The following is an 18,024-nucleotide window of genomic DNA, read 5'->3' as shown; positions in this document are numbered from 1 at the left end:
TCGGATCTTTAATGGTGAAAGTGAAGGGCTCTTTGCAACCAATTAAATGAAACACCAGTGTGTGGATCTAAGCTTTAATCACTTTCCTAACTGTAACTCCACGCAGAATTTGAACGTTATGATGAAATTAAGAGTCAGTTCTCTCACTCGCAATGGTTCAAAAATAAAGCTGAAATCTGTTTATGTGCATTGTTGCCCTCTGTTGTCTTTGGAGGTAAAGAAAATTATATTCAAAGATGAACAACAAACAAAAATGGCAGAGCATCCAGAATCACATGCAATGTCAGTCAAGTGAACTTAAGCAGTACCTGCTGAACAGAATAAGTTTAGCAGGTATTTGGTCATAAACCAAAATATTGGACAAATTAAACTTTTGACCTGGTGATGGAACTAGAAGAAAAGTAATTGGATAAGATATATCCTGAGATGGACATATATCCATATGTCTGTATCAAATTTCATGCCCCTCTATCCAAAGGTTGTTAAGACAATTCACTCAAACACCTTGTGGGGGCGCTAGAGGAAACGTTAAGGTATCACTAATACATAGTCTGGGGACCAAGAATGTCTGCACAAGTTTCTCAACTGATCCATCCTGTAGATTTTGAGGTAATTCAATGGATAAGTGAAGGATTCGACCTGCTGTTGATGCTAGATGAAAAGTCAGAGAAACACTAAAGTCATTAGAGTTTATCCAAGGCGCACTATGGCTATCGACACCAAATTTTATTGAAATTTTTCTAATACTTATTGAGACATTTAACTCCCTAGAGAAATGCAGCTAGCATGTCTAAAAATGTAGTTATTACTCCCATTTTTTGCTGATGTCACTGGGTTAAAAATGGCACCAAATATATCACTTTCTGTGTGATGACTCTGGTACGAACACACTTAAGTCAGCCTAAGACAGCCAGCATTGTCGGCCAGAAAAGTAGCAAGATGCTAACCAGCAATGGTTCTAAGTAACAGCGCATAGAATACTGAAATCTAAAAGGCTATTCAGTCAAGAATCATATATCATGCTTTTTGTGATTTTCTGTTATTTATATACTGATGTGATGTAGAATGCCCATGGCAAAAGTTCCAAAACTTAAGGTGAATGTAAAATGCCCACTATAAGTTAGTAGCCCAGGCTTTAACCAGCCATGAATGCTTTGTTTGCAGCGTTTATTCTACTTTGCTGACGCACATGCAAAAACCTGTCATTCTGAGTCTTCGTTGCTAAGGTTGTTGCTAAGGTTGTTCTATGGGTTGTTCACATTGTCCACTTGTATATTTCGGATCAGATTCTGGCTTAAACATGTATGGATGTATTTGAAAAGTTGACATTTTGAGTAAAGAACAAGAAAAAGAAGTGAAATCCTACTACTCTAGTTTGTTTATGTAGCCTCCGGAGCCGTCGGAAATCTGGGCAGCTTCCGGGAGCTGGCTATCAGAACAGAGTGGACTCCCATGTCATTTACAGGGCAGATCTGTATGCTGTAGCAGAATAAAAACATGCAATAAAATTTCAATTTGACTTGAACATCTAACAATGCCCAACCATGCAGATGCTATAAAATTATGATTACAACTAAAATAAATGATTGATTTTAGCTTTGAAATGATAATGTAAAGAGGTACATCTACATTTGCTATAGACAGGCAGGGAACTGGTGAAGCACATATGCATAGACATCAGACCTTGGCAGAATTTAAACATCACAGGGGAAAAAAAAAAACATAGCAGCTGCTGCTACAGGTGTTCTTTGCCTAAGATGTTCAAATACTTTTTAATTCTGAAGCATCAGCACAGACATGAATGTTCAACCCTCCCACCCCACACACACACACACACATGCGTATACACCCTCTGAGCATATGTGAGAGCAGATGAACATAAAGTCCTAACCCTACCCTAACCCTAACCCTTCCTTGCTGTGTTTTGTAGAAGTTAATTTTACCCTTCAGCTTCATTTAATTAGAAGCAGCGAGTGAAAAGGGCAGGATTTGAGTCTGGCTGGCTGGAGACGGCGTGTAACGTGGTTCACCGCTGGACCAGAGCAGGATGACTGGCTGGATCCACGCTAGACATAATCCCTGGATTACACACATGCACGCAAACACACACACACACATGCATACACAATTAGCGATGTGGACTTTTCCTCCTCTCATTTGCTCTCTGTTAATCTAATCTGCAAACAATGTAGCATTGCTTTGCATATTTAGACACCTTTAATTAATTCACAGTACTGATGGAGCAGATGTCTTAATAGCTGTACACACCCCTCAAAAACCAAGCAGATGGTTGTGTGGATCAGATAGTTAATCATAAAAATGGAAGTATTAATAACGTATGTAAAGTTCTTTAACAAAACTTGTTCCAGTGATGCTGCATGAATTCTGTCCAGCTTGCATCTGGTTTGTTAAAGCTGCACACCACTGCATTACTGAACATAGTAAAAGTTTTTACTTCTTATTTTAGTTTGATTCTTTGTCTTTGATTAATATCTTAATCACTTTAGTCCGATTTTTTTGTGTTTATCATCCTCATATTCTAAGGAATCTGTATTTCCATAATTGATGTGGCTAGATGAGGCTTGATCACATAGTTTATAGAAGAATTTGACATTTTGCATTAATTTCAACTACTTTCCAAATCCTCCAAAACTCACTGCTTTGATTAATTTAAAACTCCATTCAGTGAGAATACTGAGTGGGAAAAAAGAACAAATGCAGATGCTTCCATACAGGTCACGACGGCTCGCTGAGTGGTTTGATAAGTATGAAAATCATGTAAATTTTATGCTATGGACTTCACAGTCCCCAGATCTCAACTCAATCCAACACCACCACCATCATCAAACACACTACAAATGAGAGAATATCTTAGGGAAGAATGCTGTTCACCACTCCAGTAGAGCTACAGAGAATCTATGCAAAAGGAGCACTGAAGCTGGTTTGAAGGCTTGTGGTGGCCTAACACCTTCCTAAGCTACTTGTTTTTTTCCTTAAATTTGTCACCTGTCATTTTGTCGCAGCCCACCACCTACACTGATTCCTGTGTTTAGGCTGTGTCACCTACTGTAACACTTCCTCCTCCTCTTGCCTGGACATGTTACAGACCATCCTCTCCAGCAATGTGATCAGCCTCTTTCCAGTAATGCTAGACAAATTCTCTTCTTTATTTCATATCAAAGGCTTGAGAGCACTGTGCGTGTGTGTAGATAGTTCTTCCGCCTTCAATTTTGGAGACTTTTCAACTTATAAAAGAAGACCTTACACTAAAGTTTTGCTTTGTAGGTGAAGTAGTAAAGCCATTTATCACTGGCCAAAAGCTTTTCCTGTTGGCCTCATTGTTGTAAATGCCTTCCCTAAGCCGAAGTTGATTCAACTGCCAAAAAGTAATGTTAAAAAAACGTTTTACTCTCAGGTGAAAATGGTGTTTCCTTTTGTGCCATTGTTATATAATACAAAACTGCGAACATGGCTTAAATTTGAGAATTTAAGCAGCTTCTATGCATCTGAAATATCATGTGCTGCATGTATTATATGAAAAGTGAATGTGGGCCAAAGACTGTTAGAATGGAAGTGGGGGAAATGTTTCTTTGTGAAGTATCAGCCAAATAGATGACAGGGTGAGAACAACGCAAAGCAGGCAAAGTTGTCAAGTCAAAGACAGGGATGCTGTGTGATTGTCACATTTTCAATCACACTACAGTACCTGAACTCTGTAACATCTGCTGTGTGATTCTCCGAGTTAAGGAGAGGAAAGGAGACGAGGCATTGGATGTCAGGGAAGGAGAAAATTAGGATCGGAGGGGGAATGGAAGGTTGAAAGAAAGAGGAGGAAGAGAAAAATTTGAGAGATTTAGAGAAAAGTGATGGGGACAATGGGAGAAAATGAGAGAAAAAAAGAGGAGACTTGAAGACAGGAAAAGGGAAGTAAAAGTAGATAAAATGAGACTTGAGGAACATAAGTTGGAAAAGTAGTGCAGAGTAAAAAGGAGAGTAAGAAGGAAGAAAATAGGAAATGGTAAAAGGACATGACAGGCAAGAAAAAGGAAGGAGGGAGGAGTAGGAAAGACAGGAGAGGTGAAAGCAGAAGAAACAATACATGTAGAAAAGATAAGAGGAATACAACATAGAATTGCTGTAGGATAGTTTTCTGTTCCGGGGAGTTTCAGATATGACCCCACCCCAACACATACAAACACACACATACAAATAGATTATGGCCCAAGATTGAAGGAGGAACATGCAGATAATCGAGCCACTGGGATTAATAATGAGATTCGGGGAGTGAGGGGGTTACGGGTTGAGGGAGGGATTACAGCTCCCGGTTTGACGTTAACAAACACAATTCCCAGCAGACAGCGAATGAGCAAAACAAAGCTGCCTTAAGAGGATTGGAGGGCTTGGCCGTTGTGACTAAAACTATGTCTCAGATTGTCTCGTGCCCAGAGAATTAGGATGATGTTGCCAAAATGGAAATACAGGCGTGGATGTGTTCCTTGTGCCTCTAATTATACACACAAACAGGCACACACACATTATGGGGTCTATGTGAGCGTGGTAAAGGCTAGAAGTCAAACAGAAATTAAAATGTTATAAAAATGGATACATATATCCTATTCTGGCGGTTGTTTTCGCTTTTGTATTTATGTATTGGTCAAAATTGTAATTACTATAAAGTGGAAATTTAAGTTTTATTCATTTTTCTGCCTTGATTACGCTCCTTACATTATTGTTCTCCAGGTGATCGAAAATGTTGGTTCCAACTATGTCGATACCAGTAATTTGGTCCAATATCTGTGTGGGTGGGAACTAAAAATAGTTTGCAATATCACTTCAGTGCCAAAGAGCACACGGGCAGTTTGCCTCATCGGTGATCTGAGCAATCCATGCATTACCGTGTGCCATGAGCTAAAACACAGAGTAATGTGCGAAGTGTTGCAGGCAGGACTACCCGTTGTAAGTTTGGTCATTTGCCATCACCACAACCCTGTCCATGAAAGAGAAACAGCAAACGCCAGCTCAGGGTTGCCAACTCTCATGCTTTTGGTGTCAGTCACACGCTTTCAGGCTCTGTCTCAAACTCTCACACTACGCAAACAAATCTCATGCCAAACAATCCACAGAATGACAGTTTACATTTTCCATGGGAATATTTTCTGAAGAAAAAGTTCCTATAAAAACTGTCAACAGTGAATTTTTACAGCAGAGGCAACTGCCTTGTCTGACATTGGCTTACCTTTGCTAACATTATACACCATAAACCTAGCTTGCAAGCTAGTTAGCCTTGCTTAAATATCCTGATCTCAAGCTTTCAATCAACTGCTGCCATGGGAAAGGCCAAAGGCTTGAAGCTTATGTCCAGAAGCAAAAATTAAAAGTTATGCAACACAGCAGCAGTATCATTGTAGTTGATATTTCAGTCCATCGTTAATATAAATTTTACTATTGCATTGTACAGCACAGACAATTGCACTCATACACATACTGTATGCAGACACACGCACATCACTTCTCATTTCATTTCTACTTAATCTCTTTTCTGTTTCTACATGTTACATTACCATTCTCTCAACATGCTTATTTGTCTTCTCATGTGTCTCTGTGTCTCAAGGCAGTGAAGTGACATGTCCCTGCTTTATTTGCACAAGAGTCATGTATTGTATGTGAGCTGTGTATTATCTAACTGTGTGTGTGTGTGTGTGTGTGTGTGTGTTTGTGTATGCAAAGGCAAGGAAAATGAGTGAGAACGAAGGCACATTTCTGAGAAATGAGCTGTCTACAGAACACCACTGAGATGTGCATGTGTGTGTGTATGCACATGATTTTGCAAATGTGTGTGATTTTGCAGGATCCACAGGGCTAAAACATGGAATATCTTGCGAAGCAGCTGAAGTGTGAATAACATAAACCAATGAAAAACTCACTTATTAGGAGCAGCTGAATTGCCCTGGAGAAATACCTTGTTTCTCTGACTTGTGTGTTTGTGTTTATAGTCGGGAGGCTGTATTTGTATATTTCATAATTGCTAGCAACAGGTGTATTGAGTGAGGGGAATTTTTTATTCCGCTGAAAGAATGCAAGACCTTCTTAACAGGCTCATATAAAGCTAAGAACAGGGAGGAATGAAAGGAATAAAAGGAAAAACAAAGGATATTGAGAAACTGATAAATGAGAGAGAATCATTTGGGATATGGATAAGATAAAAACCAGCTCAAAGCACTTTGGAAAGGTTAAAAAGCTGCTGTCGCAGATAAAATGTATTTCATTTTCTGACTTAGTTCTGCTTGGTGGTATATTCCAGACATGTTTAAATATTTCCTGCGTTGTGGTCTAGTAGTAGTAGGAGTCTGAAATATTCAGATGCTGGACATTTCAATATTGTATAGTCTCATTGGTTTTCAAGTACATGGTTATAGTACAATAACATTCAGCTTCTAGCATTAAGTAGTCACACTAAGTATGTTTTTGTTCACCGTAGTTCACAAGCCCACAGTCATACACTCTAAAAATGAAAAAGCTGGGAAAACTCTTCTCAACAAACTTTGAAGTTAGACAAATGAACTCAGTTCCTTGTGCCCTTGAGTTTATCCAACTCAGAATTTGTTTCTGTTAAGTTACTTCAGGTTGGAGCAACTTATTATTCTACATTGTCACAACCTTAAATTTCCACCTCATTCCACTTGTAACTTTCACTTTCTAATAAGGCCTGATTTTCAAATATTGACTTTATTTCTATTACAATAATGTCATATCTAGCCCCTTGTGAGCTACAGCATTTAACTGTTGCAGCTTGTATTGCTGTATTGCTTGTTGCCATGTTCAGACAAGGATCAGTGCTGGCATATGCAACACTTGCAGATAAAGTGACTTATACAGAATGTGTGGTAGACGTATCTTCATTATGATTTGCATTATTTTGATTTTGATCAGAGGGAGGACCATGATGCTAATCTGAGACATGTATAATTATACATATAATAAAACATCACTCATCATGTAACTGTCTTTAAATTTTAAAAAAGAATAAGGAGAAAGGGGAATTTTAATACAATACCAAGCATGCTGGAAAGTATAAGCTAATATACTGACAGTATTTGCCAACGTGATCTATCAGTTGGACATTTAATCGAATCATTGTTTTAAGTTACAAGACTGAGCTCATGATTACAGTATACTGATAAACCTGTCTAATAGGTAGGCTTAATTTAATATACCTGATTATGACATCTTTCAGTGAAGAGGAGTCTGATAAGTAAAGATGGAGTGAACTATGAAAGTTGGTTTTCCCACATTCAACAACCTAACAAGTTAACAGAACGTTTTCACTTTGTATTCATCAAACAGAGGAATGCAGTAGAGTAAAGGGAGAGACACGGCTGTTGCACAAAAAGCTTGTCCCTTTTCATGCAGCCTAATTTATCTTTTCTTGGGGATGTACAAATAATTGAATCAACAATGTAACACATTAATTTGCTGTGGTTATTAGGGTAATCAGTAACCACCTGTAGTAACTACATTTTGATTCCGTATATTTCAGCCTACTTTTTTCAACATACAGTTGGTGACCACCAGATTGCTTTCCATCCCCCTCCCCAGAGATTCTTTTTTCCTTTTTGTCTCTTTTGATAGCTTGACTTTTTTGAGACATGATTGCCTAGAAGTTCTCTCTGAGTTCCCAGCACTCTAATGTTGTTGCTTTGTCCACTTACATATTCCAGCCAACTGGATGCAACAAGTCTGTTCAATTAGAAATTCATAAGGTTCTTTGACTTGGTTCAAACTGAAATGCTGTGCTTCTGCTTATTTTGTTTGTTTTATCTCAGTCTTGGATCAAACATCTGCTAGTATTAAGCAAGTTTTAATATAGTTTTTTGTAACGGATATCATACCCTGAAGAAGTGATGTATGAATGGGAGAACTAAATGTCAGAAAAGGTCACATGGTGTGTCTGCAATATATGAAAGATGCCAGAGCAAGAGGGAAGGATTGAAAGTAAGAAAAAGGATTTTGTATTCAGAAACCCAAGGATTAAATATTGCTCACAAAAGGAGATGAGAGGTGAAATTTTTTGACAGGAAGCCATAGGACAAATGAGTAGTTGGATGTGTGGAAATACAGAGAGAGGACTTTCCTATTGATGTAGTGATTCTCCCTCTGGTATTGCCACTAATGAGAACATCTGCATCAGTGAAACAGACAGAGAAACAGAAAAAGAGAAAGATGGCCAAAGGGGGAGGACTGTCTGAGAGGAGAAAACAACTAGATTTAGAGAGTCTGAGTGCAGAAAAAAAAACAGTTAAAAGAATTAAATACAGTAAGTGTTTCAAAAAGGGTGAGAGAGGTTGGGATCAGAATAGTGTTTTGTGAACAGTAACAAAACTGTCAAGAAATACTGCAGAAAAACTCAAAGTCATGTATTTATTCCATTCGCTAACTTATGTAATTTTGGCTCTTGATTTCTCCCTAAGGTGCCAATGCCCAGCTCAGTTCGAGGGGCCTGAGTGCCAGCAGAACAAGCACAGTTTCCACGGCAACGGCTATGCTTGGTTTCCTCCCATGATGCCCTGTTTTGAGAGCCATGTGTCACTGGAGTTCATCACAGACGTGACTGATGGATTACTGCTGTACAGCGGCCCCTTAGCCCAACTGCAGGCCTGGGACCACGAGGACTTCATGGCCATAGGTAGGAGACAACCTCAGCTGAATAGCATGTCCCATCTGGCCCTCAATGTTGGAGGACAACTGTGAGATGAGATGATACATTTGCCTGGTATTTCATTGATTAAACCTCTTTGGACTTGCAGGTAAATGCCCTCTTCTAGGAAACAGAAAATTAATATGTTGACAGAAAATGTACAGAAGACAGACAGTTTCGACAAACTATACTTCCAGCAACTGTATCTTCTCAGTGTTGAGGAACCATAGCGACAGTGTGTAAATTAAAACTTTAACACTATGTTTTTTCTACCATTATCTCAGACTCTAGTGGTTCCTTTTTGACAATACTGTGTTGCACCTTAAAAAAAATCAGTTTTGCTTAACTTAAAAGTGGATTTCATGGCTGTTAATAGGTGAGTTAAAGAATGGAGGGATTTAGCCTAGTGTGTGAGAATGAACGAGAATGGAAACTAGGGAAGCTATCAGCAGTGAAAGCAGAATCCATGTGGTCATCAGGTGGCCAAAACAGAAACATGCATACAAATTAACAACCTGGAGAAATACACTATACTTCACTTCCTAAATCCCCGCTCTCACTTAGCCTGAAGACTTAAGATTGTTAGTAGACAAGAACAGAAATCCATTTCAGTTTAATTCCCTATGTGTATTAACTTGCCACAACCTGAGGATTAGGCAGTGACAGTCACTCTAAAACGCCTATTCAAGGCATACCTAAAGTAAATTGAAAGCTGTTCTTGAACCATTAGGAGTACATGCATGGTTTTGATCTCTTTTGAAAGGTAACACTCTGAAGTTTTTCCCCAATAGTCAGAATCACTGTAAGTGTTACTGGCATTGAGTAATAGAAGTTTGAAAAAACTCAAGTAGAAGGTTTTTATTTCTGCCTGAATATATTTCTGCAAACAGGTGCCTGCAGATGACCTAGAGCTGGGACTTGTTAGCTGGAAAACACAATGGGACCACAGCATGTAGCCTTACCTGGTCCAAGTTCAAATTTAATAACAATACCAGAGAAAATAAATATTTTACACGTTTTTCTAAGGGTGTTTCTAGGCATCTTGCAAAAAAGGGCCATTTAGAGACACCAAATAACCCCTGCTTTAGAGTAACTGAAGCATAAACACATTATAGGGCGTTGTTCCCTTTTCAAAACTACACTTTGTGCATATAAAGGAGTCAAAACAAGTGCTATGGTGGAAAAACAGTTTATATAAAAAGTAACACACAGCAAACTATTTAAATTAATATAATTTTCATGCCATGGCTTTAAAGAAACCACTAAAGCTGCATATGGTCATTTTCAGAATTTCAGTGGCTATTTGAAGCACAAGTCATCAGCAGAATCTGTTCCTATTGGCTCAGTCTTTACACGAAAGAAGAGGGACAGGCACTTCCTTTCAACACGGACTCTCGTTGGCTATTGTAGACTAAGTACAGGACATTGAAGTTCCTATTGGGTCAAATGAGGCGTCAATCAAAATGTCAGACTGCAGCCGCCATTTTGATACTGAGATGTGGCTAATATTTATATGCTAACTTGAGTTATGACGCAGAATACATTGGAAGATTAGGACATCTGCCGGCTAATTTGAAATGATGCAACAGCCTTTCATGGATATTTATTCATGTAATAATGTGTTTCGGACTAAATATTTTACTGGATTGGATCGACTGGACTTTTGTCAATGTAACAACAAAGAACTTACATTGTTAAGAAGTAAAAGTTAATTGGTCGTTCCATTGCAACATCAGCAGCAGCAGAGCTGCACCTCCGCCATTTTGGACTGAAGACAACTACCATATTGATCTTAAATGCCGGTAAAATGTCCCACCCACAAAGAGCCATACATAAGTACAACAAAATTCTTTCTATTGTATTGTCATATATTTAATGCCTCTAACGAAATGGCCTGTGTTGAACAATGAAAAAATATTATAAATATACATACTATTATAATTATTTAGTAATATTTATTCATGATAGAATCAAAGAAGAAATTTGTAAAACATTCATTCAGAATTCAATTAATTAAACAACTAAAACTTTCAAATCATGGGTTCAGATTTACAAATTCTGAGTGTTTGAAATAGAAAGACATGACATGACATATAACTTATTGCCCCTCTTCACAGTGGAGCAAAAAGTGAGCAATGGACATAAATGGAAGCTAGAAAAATCCAGCAGTCTTGGGATTTTGAGAAACCTTCCCTGGAAGTTAGTAAAAAATAACCTATTTGTTATTTTGCTGGGAACCTCCTGCAGCCCTGTCAAGGACCCCTGGTGGTCTTTGGATCCCAATTTGGGAACCATTTTCTTAAACAACTCTATAACCACATTACAAAGAGGATAAAATGAGAGATGTCACAAGAATCAATACATAGATCCCATAGTTACATTGATACCAAATCTATACTAGCATTTAGAAAATGATTCTAATACCAGCGTTTTTAGTCATCAGTAGTATCAATGCCTCACTCTATGATGCAGTGTTGTTATTCAAATATAGCCAGAGTGTGTTTGTTTAAATGCTGAAACACTTAAAGTTTAAATCATACTAACAAGGTTGCAAACTAAAATGAGAGCACATAATCACACAGTTGAACTTGTTGTTACAGCATTTCATGTAATTCCTCCAATCGGAAATGACTATTTTTAGGGCTGCTTTGCTTTCTACTTGAAGGCTACAGGCCAATATTTAATTTGTAACTCTTATTCTAACACAGCCTGTTTGCTTAAACAATGAAACACACAAAGTTTCTGTTCAATTGTTAATGTTTGTAAAAAAAAGTTTTTAAATAAAGGAATGTTTCCTGAATGGGATTTCTGGTTTTTCCATCAAATCAGGTATTGAGAGTAGTCAGTGGTAATTCTAGTATGGTGACATAACTAGTATATACTGTAAGTGTCATACAATTTCCTGATGACTTATTTTGAGAAATTTTCTATTGTACTTCTGATTTGGCTGTAAGATTCACCGATTTTGGGTTGCATAACATGTGATGAATTTGAATGAATGTGATGGTGTTTTCAGTCCAAAATGGCGGCGTTGCTACCGCAGCGCCATCTAGTGGCGGTTGACAAAAAAGCACCAGAGTTATGCCTCCTGTGTTTCTACATTCTTTGGTAACAAGACCGTTTTTGTCAGAGTTGTATCAGTCAGTGGAGTAATATGAGGCTTCATAGGTGAGTAGCGTGAATTTTGTTATTGTTTGTTTGTTTGTTGGTGGTCTGACAGAGTCGCTGATTGTACTTGCTGTTGTGATTGTGTCTTGAAATGGTTTGCATCAATCGAATCACAAGAATCTTAGCTTTCAAAAGATGTGCTGCATGAGTACCCACTTAAAAAAAGGAGTTGTGAACATAGCATAGTTGTGCACTTAATACCATTAAGGGGTTAAAGCTGACATCCCATTCATTTTGATGTGTGCTCCTTTAATTCCAATTTAAACATAATTCTTTTTGGACAAATTATAATACAGAAAATAAAAAAAGATACTATACAGGCACTTACATACACATCCTTGCTGCTGACTATGATGAATACTGTAGATTTTGGTTAGAAAGAGCTGAAAATGTGTGTAAACTGAGTTTAGGCGGGTTTACATGTCTATTTCATGAGGGAAAATGTTGGCCTTTTTCTTTGTTGCTTTGGCAATAACATTGAACTTTGAAGACAATAAAGCCCATTGAATTGAGGGTGGCAGGCAGGAATTACAGACAGACGTAAACAAAGAACAAAATGTCTTGTACATCTTAGTATATTTAGTGTTTTAATCTGAGAGACTAACGCCTCCTTGTCTCTCTCGCTACTTCTCCCTTGCATTGCTCCTCTCTCTTGGGAGAGATGCTGTTGTGCCATGACTGCCAAAATAATATGTGTGGGAGGTGAGGTCCGCCTGGAGAGCCGGACGTGTTATGTATGTGTGTATTGGTGTGTGTGTTATGAGCAGGTTTGCTGTGTAAATCTTGAATTAGTTCTTCAGCTTTAGTTGGTGTTAGAGGGCCTGTGTGCATCTGAAAGTGAGCCAGTGTGTGTTATTGGATGCTATAGAGTTAATGGGTTTGTTAGTGGAGTAAAGGCTGATTTGTCACTGCGCACAGTGTAATTAGAGTCAGGCTGTACATATTTAGAGCTCTAATTAACTTGTTTCAAGGTTCACCTACTGCATGTAACAAATCCATCCATAAGCCTAGACTGTCCTTGAGCTTCATATAACTGCATTTAAGTATGCATGTATAAGTCTATCAATGCACCAAACAGTGTTATAAAACTGTTTGTTGAGGGTAGGGATGTTAATGGTTAACTGTTGACGTGTTAACCATCAAAAATATTTTTGACCGGTTACGCATGTCGGTCTATGGGTTACAGTTTGGTACATTTCTTGAATCATCCTTAACATTTGCAAAACAGTAAGTGCATTTCTCAAAACAATTCGTAGAAAGAACTCTATGCAATGGATTACCTGCAAAATCCTGTAATTTAAAAATTCTTAGTTTATCTCTCAAAAGTAAATATTTATGTCAATGAACATGTTAGTGCTATCAGAATGAGACTTCACACAGCTGATGGACTGTTAACATGCCTAGCATGCTAATCCTACAGTCTACCTGTAATAATCACCCAGTTGGTGTGCCAAATGATTGAGACCGATATGCTGATAATCATTGTGGTAAAGGGCGAGTGATTGAAAGAGCTAGTTCAGTATCTCAAATCCAAGTACGTTATGCCACCGAGAGCTACTGTGACTGAGTGCATTGAAAAAAACTTTGAGGTAAAAGTCAAGCTAACCAGGGCAGACAAGCTAGCTCTGACCACCAACTGCTGGATAGCTCTCACAAAGAGAGATAGATATAGATAGATGAGATAGATATAGATAGATAGATAGATAGATAGATAGATAGATAGATACATACATACATACATACATATATACATATATACAACATGAGCACACCCCCTAGGTTGGTATGGTAGGTCCAATTTAAACCTGTAACCTCAAACTGTGACAATAGCTTATACAATAAGCATGTTTTCTCTTTCAAATAAGTTTAGCTAACCCGTGGTTTGTTAAACCAAAACTAGGAGATTAAAACCCAGGTTTTAATAAACTGAAGTTATTCTTTAGAGCTATGATGAAACACTGCAACAACAACAACCAATTCCTGAACAACTAAAAATGCTCTCATTGGGTTAACTGTTCCTTGAAGCAAGGTAAGACAGGGTTTACTGTAGGTTTTCTAGACTATTAAGTATAATCCACCCACAGCATACAGTAAATGATTTTTCTGCTCGGAACTTTGATGCACAAATCCATCTGATATATCAACATTATTAAAAGACATATTTACCAGCAGCAGTAAGGGATGAACCTCCATCATATCACATATGGACAACACTGAATGGCCAATATCTGATTTTTAATAAAAGGATAATATTGGCACAAATCAGTGAGTCATCTTCATCAGTGTAAGAGTGAACAAATAACAAAAAACAAAGATGAACAGCAGAAAGGGAAAAACACAACACTGACAGGGTACCACTGTTTATTATAAGCATGTTAAGGTGACACAGAATTGGTTTCCCTGACCAGAATCTGAACTCAAAGAACAAAAACAATTTTTGATTAGGAAGCATTACCAGGGCACAGGGGAACAGGAAACGCTTTTCAACCTCAACCTAAGAACACAACTTCAAGCATCCACTGCTCACATTGATGCTCAAAGAGCCATATTGGATTGATGCTTAATTACTAGAGGAATCAGACAAAATTGAGTGATTCACTCCTAAATCAAACACGCCGTGAACTGAATGCAGAAGGTCTCATCCTGACACGAATGTATTAAAAGTACAAGAGCTGCGCTGGGAATGATAATGTGAGGGGGACCGTGCTGCACCCGTGGCATGACTTCAAGTTGAAAGTGTAGTTTGAAAAGGGTATTACAATAATGGTTTCGGGATAGAGGGAGTTGGAGAGAGAGGTGAAATATAGATTTGAGGGAACAGAGGCAGGAGAAGTGGACAAAAAAGAAATGTCAGGTGGCTGCAAAGGAGACTGTTGCACAACTTGGACTGCTTTTTTTCATTTATGAATGTCAAGTGGCAGATGAGAAGCCACTAATGTACCCCCAGAATTTTCATTTTATCAGTTTTATGTGTGCAAATTTGTGTGTGCGCTACAGTGTTCACCTTGTTATTAAGGCTTGTTAAGTGATGCTGCCCATTGAGCCTGATCATATTCCCCAATGCTTCACACACACACACACACACACACACACACACACACACACACACACACACACACACTTTTTCACAGAGACCTTCAGCTTCTTATTGAGATGCTGGTTTGCTGTTCCAAAGCCGCCCACTCATCCGCCCTTTATCCTGCCGCAGGGCAGCTGTACCAAGCCAGCCCTGCTGCGTAGGCCAGAGAAGGTGTAAGGCAGTCACACACACACAAACACACACTGGGAACATAGCTGCGCACTACATCCAATCTTCAGCCACTGGGGGAGAAGAGATTACATGGTTATAACAGAGCTTGTGTAGTGTGTGTACGCATATAGGGTATAATAATACCATACCTAAGCTGACCTCATGTGTTCTAGGTAAGACCAGAACATTGGATGTTCCCTTAAATCCATTTACTTTCACCAGCATGCAAATGTTTATTAATTTGTGAAGCCTTAAATTTCCATAAAGTCATTTTGAGCTTAGGACGGCCATCTTATTTAACAGTTCAGGGTCAGTTTGTTGCAAGCTAAGGTCTAGTTTCACATTTTCATGGATGGAGTTCATCCAAATTCCAAGCTCAAAAGAGCATCAGTTCACAGACCAAAGTTTTTCCAAAAGTTTCTTTGAATAGTACTGTTTAGATATTTTATTCATGAGAGTAGACTAACCTTTCAAAAACAGGGACCATGAAGTGCAACTCACGCCACAAACCAATACCAGCGTATCAGCCAAGCTGAGCTGCTTTTGTGCACAAACACTTTGGCTAATTGTCAAGATTTTGGAGGCTTTTGGTAAATCAGTTATTTTGATAGCTGTATGTACAGAACAGCACAACAGAATGCAAATATGCAGCCAACCCTTACAGCAAACTGTATTTGCATACTAATTTACCTGGGCATTATCATTAGCTTGACTGGAAACCATTATCAACTAGTACTGCTTTAGAATAGCTAATAGGCATTTACAGCTAATAACCACACAGGCATGCTCTTAAAATTTCTAATGAATATTCAGTTGTTTATATGAAGCTGCTTCCCCACCACGAGGCTCACACCAGTGATATCAAATACATAACGGTGTTCACTCGGTAACCAGAGGTGGTCATTTCTTTATTATGTGCCCATAAAAGCTTGGCAGCAGAGCTGGGAAGGACAAAACAGCGTCCCCATTATACTTGTTATTAACATGTGGCTTGTGTCCAGCTTGTGTCAAGAAAAGATTTAGTTGAGGAACATTTAATGTGCAATCACTTTCTCTAGGTATATTTATGGCCTGAAAGTTTCCAGCAACCTCTTCTTGCTTCCATTTTGACATTACCATTTTGACAAGTATGGCACTGTCCTAGCTGCCCTACCACCTGCCTGACTGGCATTTACTTTGACACTGTCACTACCAACTGTCACCACCTCTAGGGGTGTTTCCCAGTGAGCATCTGATCTGTAATATACTTATAGTTGATATTTTTACCTCTCTCACAGTCTAGGGTAGTTAGCGTTATTCTGTGTAAGGATGCATCAGTCAAGTAAGATTATATCACCTCCCTGTCATGTTAGATTTATCATACCTATGATTACCTGACTGCATAAAAGCATTCATAAATATCTCCTAGTTGTATTTACAACTGGGACATATGTTATTTTTTTCCTAGCCTCTGGTTATGTGGCTAAATCTGGAAAATCAGGCAGTCCAAAGTTAGAAAATCTTAATAATAAGTCACATTTAAAATAGCACAAATCAGAAAAGTAATGTCTGGTGCTCTTCACTTGTGAATGATTTGTAAAGAACAATAAATAGAAATTAATCTGAAATCAGCAACATATGAGTATTTCTAAGCTGTATAAACAAAATGTTTTCACATTCCTCACATGGCATGAAAAGAAAAACGCCCTCTTCAAATGTTAAAACCAAATTTTTTAACCCATGTTGTTTAAATTTGTTGACTGTTTTTTGACACAGCCTGTGACTCAGCTGGGTTAAAATAAAAGTATGTTTTCCATAATAGGTAAATTATTAATGATAAGTTGAGGAATAGTTTGACATCTTGGGAAATACACCTGTTAGCTTTCTTGCCACGTTTTTCGTAAGGGTCCTTTGAACAGGGCCAGCTAGCCCTTTTCCAGTCTTAATGCTAAGCTAAGCCAACAGGTTGCTGGCTGTAGCTACGTATTTAACAGACAAGAGATAACTTTTAGGAGTGATAACTTTTTAACAAATGACTAATAAACACTAAACCCAATACTCTCCTTTGGAGTCAAAAATGAATGTTCTCTATTGTATTTTGTACTCTACATGTTAATGTTAATGTTATCTCCATAAAATGTGTCTGTTTGATTCAACTGACTATAAATTAGTAAGAAAAAAGCATTACATCATTTCTCCAAGTCTTGCACTTTTACATGTTGTCAGACATGGACAGCTTTATCAATTCCACTTGCAACACATACCCAATACTGTAACTGGCTCAACTAGCATCATGACTGCCTGGACTGATCATGAATGCCACATTTTGACCTGGGTTGTATTAGTGAGATTGATTGTCACGGTAATGATTTGTGTCTAGCAAGATCAACGATAAATGACAAACATGGCTTGAAGCGATAGACCTGCCCCGAGGTGCTTGTGCAAACACACAGGACTACTCTGATACACACACACATACAAAGACTACCAGCCAGAGGCCAGTGCTTGTCCAATCAATAGACGAATTAACAAGACAAATTAAATTTGTATAATTACAACACCCTTGCAGAATGAAAAAAGTTTACCGGCCGCAATAAGATAAGGATTGGCAGGTGTGTGTGCTTATTTATCATTCTTCACTTGAACCAAAAGGGGCATATTCTTAACGCTTAATATTGTTGGATATTTGTTCACATTGTGTCAGTATCAGAAAAGGGGGATTGACTAATAAATAAAGTCTATAAGGGGAAGAGAAGGGATCAAGCAGGCAATAGCACTCACAAACACACAATTTCACTTTGGCATTAAGTTCAATTTCCACAGAGCTGTTTTGGAGCTGTACCCCCCAGCTTAACACTGCAACGATTTTCAAATAGGAACTGCAGCTGGATGCGGAGATCCAATATGTGTTGGCTGCGGGGCTGGCTAGTTA

The 18,024-nt window shown here is 38.3% G+C and overlaps 1 protein-coding gene across 1 annotated transcript in view; it reads left to right on the top strand.

Annotated features, from left to right (window-relative positions):
• Positions 1-18,024, top strand: part of si:ch211-186j3.6 (neural-cadherin) — a 260,357-nt gene that overhangs the window by 152,742 nt on the left and 89,591 nt on the right. The window contains exon 27 of the mRNA XM_044357504.1: positions 8,469-8,683. Coding sequence (XP_044213439.1) covers positions 8,469-8,683 — 215 coding nt within the window. The remainder of the gene's footprint in view (positions 1-8,468; positions 8,684-18,024) is intronic.

Source organism: Thunnus albacares, chromosome 1, assembly GCF_914725855.1.
Source record: "Thunnus albacares chromosome 1, fThuAlb1.1, whole genome shotgun sequence".
NCBI classification, from domain to species: Eukaryota; Metazoa; Chordata; class Actinopteri; order Scombriformes; family Scombridae; genus Thunnus; species Thunnus albacares.
This window is presented reverse-complemented; position numbering and strand designations above follow the sequence as displayed.